The 14,170-nt window shown below is 37.6% G+C and overlaps 1 protein-coding gene across 5 annotated transcripts in view; it reads right to left on the reverse strand.

Annotated features, from left to right (window-relative positions):
- TUBE1 (tubulin epsilon 1) overlaps positions 1-14,085 on the reverse strand; it is a 30,022-nt gene extending 15,937 nt beyond the window's left edge. For all 5 annotated transcript variants that reach the window (XR_001306070.3, XR_014807104.1, XR_014807097.1 and 2 more), the window contains exons 1-6: positions 13,961-14,085; positions 13,791-13,864; positions 13,118-13,170; positions 10,093-10,147; positions 6,080-6,195; positions 4,559-4,680 (exon numbers count right to left, since the gene is read on the reverse strand). Coding sequence is in view for 1 of the 5 variants with exons in the window: in XM_013992758.3 (XP_013848212.1) it covers positions 4,559-4,680; positions 6,080-6,195; positions 10,093-10,147; positions 13,118-13,170; positions 13,791-13,864; positions 13,961-13,985 (445 nt within the window). In the remaining 4 variants the exon portion in view is untranslated. The remainder of the gene's footprint in view (positions 1-4,558; positions 4,681-6,079; positions 6,196-10,092; positions 10,148-13,117; positions 13,171-13,790; positions 13,865-13,960) is intronic.
- Between the last annotated feature and the right edge of the window lie 85 nt (positions 14,086-14,170).

Below are 14,170 nucleotides of genomic sequence, written 5' to 3' on the forward strand. Positions count from 1 at the left end.
TAACAAAAGAAAAGTCAAAAACCACATGATCATCTCAAGAGATGCAGAAAAACCATCTGACAAAACCCAACATCCATTCATATCATAAAAACTCTTACCAAAGTGGGTACAGAGGGAATATACCTTAACATAATAAAAGCATTTATGACAAACCCACAGCAAATATAATACTCAACAGAGAAAAGCTGAAAGCCTTTACACTAAAATCTGGAACAAGACAAGGACGCCCACTCTCACCACTTTTATTCAACATAGTATTGGAAGTCCTAGCTGCAGCAATAAGACAAACAAAAGAAATAAAAGGTATCCAAATTGGAAGAGAAGAGGTAAAAGTGTCACTCTATGCAGAAGACATAATACTATATATAGAAAACCCTAAGGATTCCACACAAAAACTACTCAAACTGCTCAATGAATTTAGCAAATTAGCAGGATGCAAGATTAACATTCATAAATGGGTTGCATTTCTGTATACTAACAATGAAATATTAGAAAAGGAATATCAAAATACAGTACCTTTTAAATTGCACCCAAAAAATTAAATAACTAGGAATAAACCTGACCAAGGAGGTGAAAGACATATGCTGAGAACTATAGAACATTAATCAGGAGTTCCCGTCATGGCGCAGTGGTTAACGAATCCGACTAGGAACCATGAGGTTGCAGGTTCGATCCCTGCCCTTGCTCAGTGGGTTAACGATCCGGCGTTGCCGTGAGCTGTGGTGTAGGTTGCAGATGTGGCTCGGATCCCGCGTTGCTGTGGCTCTGGCATAGGCCGGTGGCTATGGCTCCGATTCGACCCCTAGCCTGGGAACCTCCATATGCCGCGGGAGCGGCCCAAGAAATAGCAAAAAGACACAAAAAAAAACCCCACATTAATCAAGGAAATTAAAGGGAACTCAAAGAAACAGAAAGATATTTCATGCTCCTGGTTTGGAAGAATTAATACTGTTAAAGTGGCCATTTAACCAAAGCAATCTACAGACTCAATACAATCCCTATCAAATTACCTATGACATTTTTCACAGAGCTACAACAAACAATTCAAGAACATCTATGGAACCATAAAAGACCCAGAATTGTCAAAAGCAATCCTGAGGAACAAAAACCAAGCAGGAGGCATAACTCTCTCAGACTTGAGACAATATTATGAAGCTACAGTAATCAAGACAGTGTGGTACTGGTACAAAAAGAGACATACAGACCAATGGAACAGAAGCGAGAATCCAGAAATAAACCCAGACACCTATCGTCAATTAATCTGCTACAAAGGAGGCAAGAATAGGAAACGGGAAAAAGACAGTCTCTTCAGCAAGTGGTACTGGAACACACCCTCACACCACCCACAAAAATAAACTCCAAATAGCTTAAAGACTTAAACGTAAGACAAGACACCATCAAACTCCTAGAAGAGAACATAGGCAAAACATTCTCTGACATCAACCCTACAAATGTTTTCTTAGGTCAGTCACCCAAGGCAACAGAAATAAAAGCAAAAATAAACCAATGGGAACTAATCAAACTGACAAGCTTTTACACAGCAAAAGAAACCATGAAAAAGAACAAAAAGACAACCTATGGAATCGGAGAAAACAATTTCAAACGATGTAACTGACAAGGGCTTGATCTCTAAAATATATAAACAATTTATACAACTCGACAGCAAAAAACCCCCAAAAACCCAATTGGAAAATGGGCATAAGATCTGAACAGACATTTCTCCAAAGAAGACATACAGATGGCCAAGAGGCACATGAAACAATGCTCAACATCACTGATTATTAGAGAAATGCAAATGAGAAATACTATGAGGTACCACCTCATGCCAGTCAGAAGGGCCATCATTAACAAGTCCACAAATAACAAATGCTGGAGAGGGTATGGAGAAAAGGGAACCCTACTGCACTGTTGGTGGGACTGTAAATTGGTACAACCACTATGGAAAACAGTACGGAGGTACCTCAGAAAACTAAATATAGAATTACCATATGCTCCACCAATCCCACTCTTGGGCACTTCCTTGGAAAATTTCCTTGGAAAAGACACGTGCACCCACATGCTCACTGCAACACTAGTTACAATACCAAGGCATGGAAACAACCTAAATGTCCATCAACAGATAAATGGATTAAGAAGATGTGGCATAACATACACAATGGAATACCACTCAGCCATAAAAAAGAATAAAATGATGCCATTTGCAGCAACATGGATAGAACTAAAGACTCTCATACTAAGTGAAGTAAGTCAGAAAGAGAAAAACAAATACCACATGATATCACTTATCTAGAATCTAATATATGGCCCAATGAACCTATCTACAGAAAAGAAAAACCAAACTCATGGACGTGGAGAACAGACTTGTGGGTGTCAAGCGGGATAAGGAGGGAGTGGGATGGACTGGGAGTTTGGGGTTAGAAGATGCAAACTATTCCATCTGGAAGGGATAAGATCCTGCTGTATATCACAGGTAACTATATCTAGTCACTTATGATGGAACATGATAGAGGTTAATGTGAGAGAAAGAATATATATATTATATATTGTACATATTTATATATAACTGGGTCACTTTGCTGTACAGCAGAAACTGACAGAACACTGTACATCAACTATAATATATATCATTTTGAACATACTAGATAGATTTATGTCTCATAATATTTGGTGTTGGTAAGAGTATGGGGAAACAATTATAAAATTGGGAGTTCTCATCGTGGCTCAGTAGTTAAAGAACCCAACCTGTATCCATGAGGACATGGGTTTGATTCTTGGTCTTGTTCAGTGGGTTAAGCATCCAGCATTGTTGTGAACTGCGGTGTAGGCTGCAGATGCGGCTCAGATCCCATGTTTCTGTGGCATAGGATTCGACCCCAGCCTGGGAACTTCCATATGCCCCAAGTGCAGCCCTGAAAAGACAAAAGATTAAAATTAAATGAAATAGTATTCTTTGGTCCCTCTTTCCCTTCTAAGAATATTGCCTACAGGTATTGTGGCACAAATGAATATGTTCACTGGGGATTTCATGTAATAACTAAAAGCCATAAAGAGCTTGATATTTATCAGTGAGGAAATGACTTGAAAAATTAATACAGTCACACAATTAGAGCTGATACTGAAAGATGTTTAGGAAAGACCTAAAGTGAAAACATTACAGAGTAGTATGTATTGCATAATCTTGTTTATGTTAAAACACACACACAATGGGCACAAAAACTATCTGAAGAGACACAATGGCAAACTTGATAATTTGTAAGGAGAGATTAGGGATTAGAGGTGGAAAAAGACTTAATTTTATCCTTCGATATTATTTATTTTTGCCATTTTCAGTGGATTATGAATAAAGTATAATCTACTGATTCTAAGTAACAGAGAGACATAAAAAGGCACCATAATGAACTATGAATCAGTTTTTTTGAAAACTTACTCAAATCTGCAGGTCAATTATACCAGTAGAAATAAAATTAGTTTCTAAATTTAATGATTATGATTGTCTTCTAAAAGCATGGTTACAAAGCAGTTTTAACTTTAATTTTTCAAATGCTAACATACTGAATAGATATATATAAGAAAGTCAATTGTACATAGCCTGCTAAATATAAAAATCTTGCTCTCAGTTTGGAGGGATAAAGTGTGGCAATTTTTTCTTTTAAAATAGGCTAATCCTCTTTTGAAATTAGCAAATTACGATCTGTTTCTACTTCATGGAATGGAGAGAAAACTACTTGACTTGTAAAATACCGGCTTCCCCGGGAAAGAAAATAATACAGATCATTTATTCTAGGTCAAGGTGATTAATTACCATATAAGGAATGATTTAAAGGAGTTGACTTAAAAAGTTTCTTTTACTTATTTCTTTTATTGGATACAAAAAATGCTTGAAGGTCATTAAAGAAAGGGTACTGATATTTTTTTTTTGCAAACATATCTATGAATATACCACTAATACTCAGCTCGAGTTAGGATATAGGATATAGAACTGCACAAGCCAACTCTTTTTTGTCTTTTTAGGGCCTCACCCATGGCATTTGGAGGTTCCCAGGCTAGGGGTTGAATCAGAGCTACAGCTGCTGGCCTATACCACAGCCACAGCAATGCAGGATCCGAGCCGTGTCTGTGACTTACACCACAGCCCATGGCGACACCGAATCCTTAACCCACTGAGTGAGGCCAGGGACTGAACACGTAACGTCGTGGTTCCTAGTTGGATGCATTTCCACTGTGCCACAACGGGAACTCCACAAGCCAACTCTTAAGAGAAAGGCAGCACTCCCTAAAGCTAATACTGAAATCTACCATCTACTAAAAATGGAAGAAAAATTTGTTCAGATTCAACTCTACTGGTTCTTTAAAAGGGCCTAAATTTTAAAAAAATGGTCACAGTGACACAATTTGACAAAAATTCTAAAAACTATTATGCACATACTTCATAAACACATATACTCTTCTTAAAAGTTCTATCTTTATTAAGCAAAGGTCTAGAAAACAAGACTTAATGGCAAAATGAATTCCCACTTTCACTTTCACATTGTTAGAGGCAAATAAGTGAATAACTTACCTCCTCCCATGGAATGTATGATAAAAAAACACTGCAAACAATCACAGTGCTCTGCTGACTTTCTGAGTTTCTCTAAAATCTTTTCCTGATAAAGACTGCCAAACACTTTGTGACCCACAGCCCTGAAAAAATGAATATAGATTTCAAAAAAAAAAAAATACTTGCATTCATTACTTGGAGATTTTATTATTTCTGACCTTAATGAAAAGATCAGAGGAATACTTGAAAAGGTATTTTTATTGCATTAAGTATTCAATTCTTGTTTAATAGCAATAAATCGTATTACGATGTCTCAAAGACACTAGCTAGAAAATTTAGCACATATATGTATACACACACATATCTATAACCCTCAAATATCCTAAATAAAATAGTTCATTATTGACAGATATTAAACTATGGTTTTTAAAATGTACCTTCTTTTAAGGTATAATTACATCAAAACAAGGTTTTAGTTACATAGTTTTTTTTTTCTCATCTTCATTTAAAATAAACTCTGATTGCAGTGAACTTTATGAATTAAAACACAGAATGCGGTCAACTAGAAAGACATAAAAAATAAAAAGTCTGAAACTGACCTAACTTTGGTTTAAAATATGAGAAAAACATTGGTCACATCATGTTATTACTAGATGAAATGCCACAGAGCAGAAAACTGAGATTCATGAGGCTCTGTAAGCTTTTTTGGTTGCACAAATTTGCAAATAGCATTATGATGAACTGAAATGTAAGAATGATTTACATAACATGCAGTCAAGGTGTCACTCAAAGGTTACAGAATAAGTTATATGGCATTAAAGAAAGGCTGGTTGGATGGTTAGTCGGATTCAGTGACTGCTTCTTCCCCAAATGAGTCTCTCAGAACACAAAACTTCATGCATGCTTCAATAAAATTATACAATACTACACATTATAAACCTGAGGGATTAACTACAAATAGATTAAATAGTGAACAACAGATTTGCAAATAAGACGTTACTTAATTTTTAAAAAAAAAACAGAACCAGTCTCAACATAAATTTTTAAATGATCACTGTTAGAGCTTTTTACCCATTGAGAAGAGATCACTATATATTTAAGGGCCAAATATAGCCTTGGGCTGAGCTTGAATGCTGAGACACTGGTCTGGTTTGCATCTCTCTATCAATTCTATTAAATCTGACCAATGTGAGAACCTGAGAGAGTCAAATACTATAGGTAAAAGAATAGTTTATAAAAATACTTACAGCTTTGTCACTACTTAGCATTATGCAAGAATCAACTTACAATGAGAAAGTTAGTAAATCAATTTTTAATGATTCATTTTTCTTAAAAGAAACTGAGAATGAACTAGCATACAGATAGCTTCTAAGCATTGTGAAAACCATCATTTATCATGGAAAAGACGGTGGGCTGAAAGGCCTAGAGTTAGGTATGGCAAGTTATACATTGTTTTCACATCAGCAGGATCTACTAGAATGAAGGAAAGATTCCTCATTTTTTTCAGATGATATTTAATTTTTATGTTCAGCATTTTCTCACCAATTATTCCCTGAGCCAGAAATATCAGTGATGAGCTGTTTACTATCAAATACATCTCTCAATGGTCCCTGAAGAATTTCATTTACTACTCCTTCCTCCATGTCAATCAAGACAGCCTGAAAAAAAAAGAGAAATAAAATGTAATTAGTATATTTTTCTTCAGTCACTCTGTAAATAAAAAGAATTCTTGAGCTGAAAAGTTACATGGTTCTTTTTACAGTTTAAGCTTGGTCAAATCTTTGACTCTTTATGTAGAATCCGTTATAAAAATTAAAAAATAATTTCATTCTGTTCGAAAGGCAGAATCCAATGAAGATGGCTTCTAAACTCTTACTCTAAGAGTAAGAAGGAAAAAAAGGAACTGAATAAATCTCTCTACTGATTTTCTAACAATTCTTTTATTTATATGTCTATGTGACTATAAATTCTAGAGAATAAAGTCTCAGAAGTCTAGAAGCTTAACCAGAAAAAATTCTCACTGAATGTAAGGTGCATTAATGCATTTTCTGCTCTTTATGAATCATAGCCAAAAACTGTCCAATTCAAATCAGTAAACTACCATCATGTGCAAAGCCAGGTCACTTGGACAGATGTCAAAGATGACAAGAGGGTCCCCACCCCCAAGTAACTCACAATCTAAATTCACAAACTCACTAAATATCACGAGTTTTACTGACATGGGAAATGACTTCTATTATTAGGAGGGAAATGAGAATATAAAACATAAAATTAACTATGGTGAGAAAAACAGAAAACTGGAGGGAAATACAGCAAAATGTGAGCAGGGATAGCTTGGCAGTAGAATTATATACCCTCTACCCCAGCATTCTGTATTTCATTCCCCATATTTTCTACACCGAGGAAGAAAAGGAGAGTAAAATTGAGTTAAATAAAAAAGCAAAGCTAAAAAAAAATAATCTGAAATAATATTAGGGTGTACTTTAAGCTAAGCCTTGATTCAGTGTCAGAAAGTGCTTGCTTTCTGGGCTTTTTCAGTTCTGGTAAGCACATAATACCAAGTACTTACCACATGACACTGTTCTAAGTCCTTCACACGTATTAGCCCACTTAATCCCCACAATGCTATGCAAAGGTGCCATAATTATTCTCACTTTATACATGAGGAAACTGAGGTCTAGAAAAGTTAAATAACTTGGCTGTGATTTAAGCTAGGAAGTAGTAGAGGTGATTCAAACCTGGCTAGCTTGGTGCAGAATCTTCACTCTTAACCACCAAACTCTATGCTCTACCATTTTATCAAAGGGAGACAGTCAAAGTCTGACACTTACCTAGTACTGATTACAGTGGGGTTACAATTTATGCTCATTTAAAGTAATTAACTATGCTACTATAAGCTGGCAATTAAAGTATTATTACAGGTGTTCCCGTGGTGGCGCAGTGGTTAACGAATCCGACTAGGAACCATGAGCTTGCGGGTTCGATCCCTGCCCTTGCTCAGTGGGTTAACGATCCGGCGTTGCCGTGAGCTGTGGTGTAGGTTGCAGACGCGGCTGGGATCCCGCGTTGCTGTGGCTCTGGCTTAGGCCGGGGGCTACAGCTCCGACTGGACCCCTAGCCTGGGAACCTCCATATGCCGCGGGAGCGGCCCAAGAAATAGCAAAAAGACAAAAAAAAAAAAAAAAAGTATTATTACAGTACTTTAGAAATATATTTCTAATTGTATGATAGTATAGCACATAGTATATTATCACTTTCTAGTGGTATATTAGGAAGACCATATAAAATTATGTTTTACAAATGTGCCCCTTTACGTATATCAATCAACATACTTACACAGGATGATATGGGTTATTTCCTGGCAATTTTAGGGATTTTCAAGGATATTTTTGATAATATGCATTTTTATCTTAAATGCTGACTTTAACACATAATCAACCATATAAGAGGAACTTCTTCCACTGCTGTGTGAGATTACAAAATGGAAAAAAAAATTTTTTTGTTCCCAGATTTATTGCAATGATTTGTGGAAGATTAAACACATTTAAGCCACACCTTCAGTTACCTTGCAATTAGGCAAAGGAAGGAGAATAGAGACTATAAACTGACTTTCAAGCACCTCCAGAAGTTGGTTTTGAGAGAATCATCACTATCACAGTCACTGAGCATTAAACCCTGACAATCTGCAACTGTTTGAACCTTTCCTTCATCATAACAGGCCTTTAATTCATCTTCCCTCGGAAATCAATTACAATTAGGAGGAATTATTCTGGATTCCTCACTTAGCCATCCAAGGTCTGGAGTCACAACTGTTTCAAGGTTTGTTGTTTATTATTCTCTTCTAGAGCCACCTGTGAGAGCTTTCAAGGCTTTGAGCTTTCCCTTAGTTGTAAAACAGCATTTACAAAATTCTGAGCATGTGCTTGTTAACCGAAGATACTGGACAAAGTGGAGGGACCCAATCACCAAGCTGTGTTCTGAAGCCTGGACTCTTCAGTGATCAGAGCCACATGATACCAAGACTTCTAATGAGAAATGGAAGAATACCTTCCAGGAAAAAAGTCAAAGGCTACCGAAACATGATTTATTTTTTTCCAGTGATGCTGCCTCTATTTTCCACCTTGCTCACTAATGTGGTGGTGAGGAAAAGCTCAAGTTAGGAGGGGTCCAGGAAATGTCATCGTTTTTCACTGAATAAGATTTGGGTTGTGATGTTGGACAAGACACCATCAAAATCCTGGAAGAGAACGTAGGCAAAACATTCTCTGACATCAACCTTACAAATGTTTTCTCAGGTCAGTCTCCCAAAGCAACAGAAATAAAAGCAAAAATAAACCAATGGGAACTAATCAAACTGACAAGCTTTTACAGAGCAAAGGAAACCATAAAAAAAAAAGACAACTTACAGAATGGGAGAAAATAGTTTCAAATGATGCTACTCTACAAGGTCCTAATCTCTAAAGTATACAAACAACTTATACAACTCAACAGCAAAAAAGCCAACAACCCAATGGAAAAATGGGCAAAAGACCTGAATAGACATTTCTCCACAGGAGATATGTAGATGGCCAACAAGCACATGAAAAAACACTCAACACCACTGATTATTAGAGAAATGCAAATCAGAACTACTATGAGGTACCACCTCACACCAGTCAGATTAGTCATCATTAACAAGTCCACAAATAACAAATGCTGGAGAGGGTTTGGAGAAAAGGGAACACTCCTGCACTGTTGATGGGAACATAAACTGGTACAACCACTTTATGGAAAATGGTATGGAGGTACCTCAGAAAACTATATATAGAACTACCATATGACCCAGCAATCCTACTCTTGAGGGGCATATATCTAGACAAAACTTTCCTTAAAAAAGACACATGCACCCGTATGTTCATTGTAGCACTATTCACAGTAGCCAAGACATGGAAACAACCTAAATGCCCATTGACAGATGAATGGATTAAGAAGATGTGGTGTATATATACACAAGAAAATACTACTCAGCCATAAAAAGAAGAAAATAATGCCATTTGCAGCAACATGGATGGAACTAGAGACTCTCATACTAAGTGATGTCAGTCAGAAAGAGAAAGATAAATACCATATGATATCACTCATCTGGAACCTAATATATGGCAAAAATGAACTTTTCCACAGTAAAGAAACTCATGGACTTGGAGAAGAGACTTGTGGTTTTCAAGGTGTAGGGGGAGAGTGGGATGGACTGGGAATTTGGGGTTAGTATATGCAAACTATTGCCTTTGGAAGGGACAAGCAATGAGATTCTGCTGTATAGCACTGGGAACTGTACCTAGCCACTTATGATGAAGCCTGATAATGTGAGAAAAAGGAAAAAGGAATGTATATTCATATGTGTGACTGGGTCATTTTGCTGTACAGTAGAAAACTGACAGAACACTGTAAACCAGCTATAATGGAAAAAAATAAAAATCATTAAATAAAAAAATAAAATTTTATTCTCATGTTAGTTATAAAAGTATAGTTATTTTAAAAACACATGCAATATAAGAATCAAAGTGCTTACAACTTACTCGTGCTTTTAAAGAACAAATTTTCCCCCTGGAAATACTGCCACCATCAGCCACTCTAAAAGATAAAGGATGAGAAAAATTCATTAAGATACTTCAAGGCTAATTGTGTGCTATCAGGTAATAAAGTTAAGCTACTATAGGCTAAGTGAAGCAGACACAAAAGGCAACAAAGAAGCCATTCTTTTTTTTTTTTGCTTTAAAGGGCCGCACGGGCAACATATAGAAGTTCCCAGGCTCCGTATCAAATCTGAGCTACAGCTGCCAGCCTATGCCACAGCAAATGAGAGATCTGAGCCGCATCTGTGACTTACACCACAGCTCACAGCAACACTGGATCCTTAACCCACTGAGCGAGGCCAGGGATCCATCCCACATCCTCATGGATACTAGTCAGGTTCCTTACCACTGAGCCACAATGGGAACTTCCTAAAGGAGCCATTCTTAATCTCCTTCTCCCTTGTCCACTCCCCATAAGGTTAAAAAAGTGAGGTACTTATTTCCCCGGCTTTCTGTGTAGTTCAAGGCTGGCCATGTAATCCAGTTCTGGGTAATGAGATAAAAAGGAGGTATTCTGGGAAGTTTTCTGATAAAAAGGACCAGAGGCAGTTGGTACCAATTCATCCTTTTCCCTACCTTGAACATGAACGAGGATGTGATTCCTGGCAGTGGAGGCTATTATTTTATAGTTAGGAAGTAAAAAACATGAGGTCAAAAAGTCAACACATGAAACAATATCTTGGTCTTTAGGGCACTTCTCCAAACACAGATTTCTGTGAATGTGACATCTGTTTTTTAAGCTACCATTAGTGGGGTTTCCTGTTGTAGCCAAACACACATCAACTGATATACCACTTATATACCATTGAGTAGCTAAGACTGTTTCTAGAATTTCATGTTGAATATGTCACCAAAGTAACTAAATCTATGACCACACATAGTGTATAAGACAATACAGTTTACAAGTCAGAACATATGAAGGGAAGCTAAATTGGGCATAAAGGACACTATAGGTCAGGGGTTGATGAACTACAATCCTCAGGCCAAGTCTGCCCAGTTACTTGTGAAAACAAGTTTTACTGGAACAAAGCCACACCCATTTGTTTATGTACTATCTATCTATAACAGTAGACTCCAGCGATGTGACATGGACTTTATGGTCTGCAAAACCTAAAATATTTACCGTCTGTTCCTTTACAGGAAAGGTTTGCTAACTCCTGGTATAGGAAAATTCCTATCATTCTACTTAAAAGGTATGATAATTTCCTCCAATAGATAAAGAAATATGACACTTTCCTACAATAGATAAAGAAATATGACAAAGATGTGGTCTTGTTTTTGAAAAAGAATTTTTCTACTAACTTGTGTAACAGATACTGCATATGTGGACAGTACATGGAAAGGAGAGCAAGATGTCAAACCCCTACTCAAACAATGTTGGGGAAATAATGCGCTCTGGTAAAATTATGAAACAAAGCAGATGAGAGTATAGGTATGTAAAGTCACCTTATTAAGAGAGAATGGCTTCCAGGCTGACTATGTAATACTCAATGAAAGGAGTACTGCAGCATTACAGAGGAAATGGGACTAAAGATTCAGTTAGATGGAAAGCACTTAAAAGCAAAGGCAAATTTGAGTTTTTTAAGAGTACTTAGGGGAGGATTTCCCGTCGTGGCGCAGTGGTTAACGAATCCGACTAGGAACCATGAGGTTGCAGGTTCGACCCCTGGCCTTGCTCAGTGGGTCAAGGATCCGGCGTTGCCGTGAACCGTGGTGTAGGTCGCAGACGTGGCTTGGATCCAGTGTTGCTGTGGCTCTGGCGTAGGCCGGTGGCTATAGCTCTGATTAGACCCCTAGCCTGGGAACCTCCATATGCCACAGGTGTGGCCCTAAAAAGACAAAAAAGACCAAAAAAGACCAAAAAAAAAAAAAAAGTACTTAGGGGAGATGTTCTAGTTTACAAACGAAGAGGTAACTTAGTCTATAAAACAGATGTCTGCAAATAATAAAGATAAATAACACCAGTCATTAAGGTAATATACCTAACTTAGTCTGATTCCATGGTCACCAAGCAACCATCTATTACTTAGCCTTTCTGATTTCCTACAGAAGAAAATGTGCTTTCAAAGGAAAATGAGTATCTAGTCTTCTTAAGTTACAGTTCCTACTGTCCATTATTACATTGACCTGCTTTTTAATCTCCCATCTGAGTTTGGTTTATCTAGCTGTATGAGAAAGCTCAGACCTTTTCTCAAGGTGTCAATGAGGTTTCTGAGTTTGCAGGCCCTCATGAAGATCAGATTCTGAATTCACCAAGGAAGTGGCACCTAAAGATCCTTCTCTAGGAGATAACTGCCTCAAATATCCAGCCAGCTAATTCAAACTTCTAGCTCTGAAATTTTTATTGTTAGATTAAAGGTGGATATAAAGTATATATTTTTCACTTTAAGCCATCAAGTTTAAAGTATTTTGAAAATGCATGAACTTCATGATTTAACATTAAAAGCTTAAGAACATATCCTGAATATCAACTTATATCATTTATTAAATAAAAGTAATCTGACAACTGCTTTGCTCTTTTTTAGCATAGCACATTCTATTTGTAGAGAAAATACTCCTGACCACAAGTAGTATCACAGAAATGTCAACAATATATTTTTCTTTCCAAAGTTAGCCATTACTGAATGCACTAACAAGATACTCAGGGAACTTTTCAGCATTCCTTTTAGTGAAACTTTAATTCAAAGTCAAGTTTTTAACTTTTTAACTTTTAGACAGCACCCTAAAGGTTCTCTTTGTTCTTTAATATGGTTTTTAAAGGAAATCTGCAGTCCTGCTCTACCGAAGGATACAAGAATATTAAGGACAAAAGAATGAGAATATGTTTTCAATAATGAGAAAAACAAAAAAGCTGGACAACTTCTTCACAATTATCAACTGCTTTTACTGTCCTTTGAAGAATTTTCTCCTAAAATGTTTACATGAAAATAATCATTACGCTATGTGACAAACTTTAACCCCACCTTACCTGGTATCCACATTTCTAAAGAAGCTGCTTATTGCCTCATCATAAATTGCTTTCTAAAAAGAAAAAAAAATTAGCATTTTATGTTTTTCCTCTTTCCTATATAAAGTCCTTTCAATCTAACATTTCCACAATACTTTAATGGCTGGTACACAGCAACTAGAAGAAAATTATAATAAAACGCTTGGAATGATGGTTCCAATCTAGAGATGAGTAAATGCCTTGAGGTCTACAGATTAGGTTCAGCTGAGGGTGTTAAAAAAAAGCGTTCCCACAGAACTGTAGAACAGGTGTATCAAATGAGAGCTTTCCCCTGGTCTGGCCATCATATAAAAAGCTGACTGGTTAAATTAAGGAATATAACGCCACACATGGCACCTGCTTCACAAAGTATTTTCCCATATGCTATCTCATTGCTCTTCACAAGAACCCTGATAAAGATGAAACCCTGAGAATTAAGGCATCTTAAGGCTAAGGTCTCTGGCCAGTGTTCCTTTAGGTTATTGTGTGTCTAACGCCAACATACGTTTAGAAACCCGTTTGCTCTTCACCGAGATCTCACACAACTTATATCGGCCAGATAAAAGCTCCTATAGAGTCATCCCTATTTTTTGGAAGAGCCTCGGTGACAAGCGGAAGCCCGGGCGGGGGGGGGGGTTTCCTCCCGGGCGGGTACCTGGTTGACCGCGGCATGCTCCCTCAGCGCCAGGTCCCAGAAGCAGCAGCCTATCTGGTTTCCGCACTGGCCGACTGCGCGCGAGAAGGAAAAAAAAATAGACATTAGGCAGTAAACAACGCCGCTCCGCTTGGCGGCAACCGACTCCCCATCTTCCCAAGGCGTCTTACCCTGCACAACCACCGACTGGGTCATGCTGAGGTGCCACCGGCTCACAGCATAAAGAGAGGGCGCCAGCCTCCGTATTTCCCGCCCATTAACAGCGCTCTCTGAGGGGGCGGGGCAGCCGTAAGTCACGCCGCTGCCGCAAGTCGCTGCTGTCGCTCCGCTCTTCTATAGGTTCAGGCTAAGATTTTCCGTCAGAAGGCGACGCTAGGGCT

Source organism: Sus scrofa, chromosome 1, assembly GCF_054392235.1.
Source record: "Sus scrofa isolate SSC_HxYL_T2T_F1_AM1 chromosome 1, Sscrofa_HxYL_maternal_Yorkshire_Landrace_v2.0, whole genome shotgun sequence".
NCBI lineage: Eukaryota > Metazoa > Chordata > Mammalia > Artiodactyla > Suidae > Sus > Sus scrofa.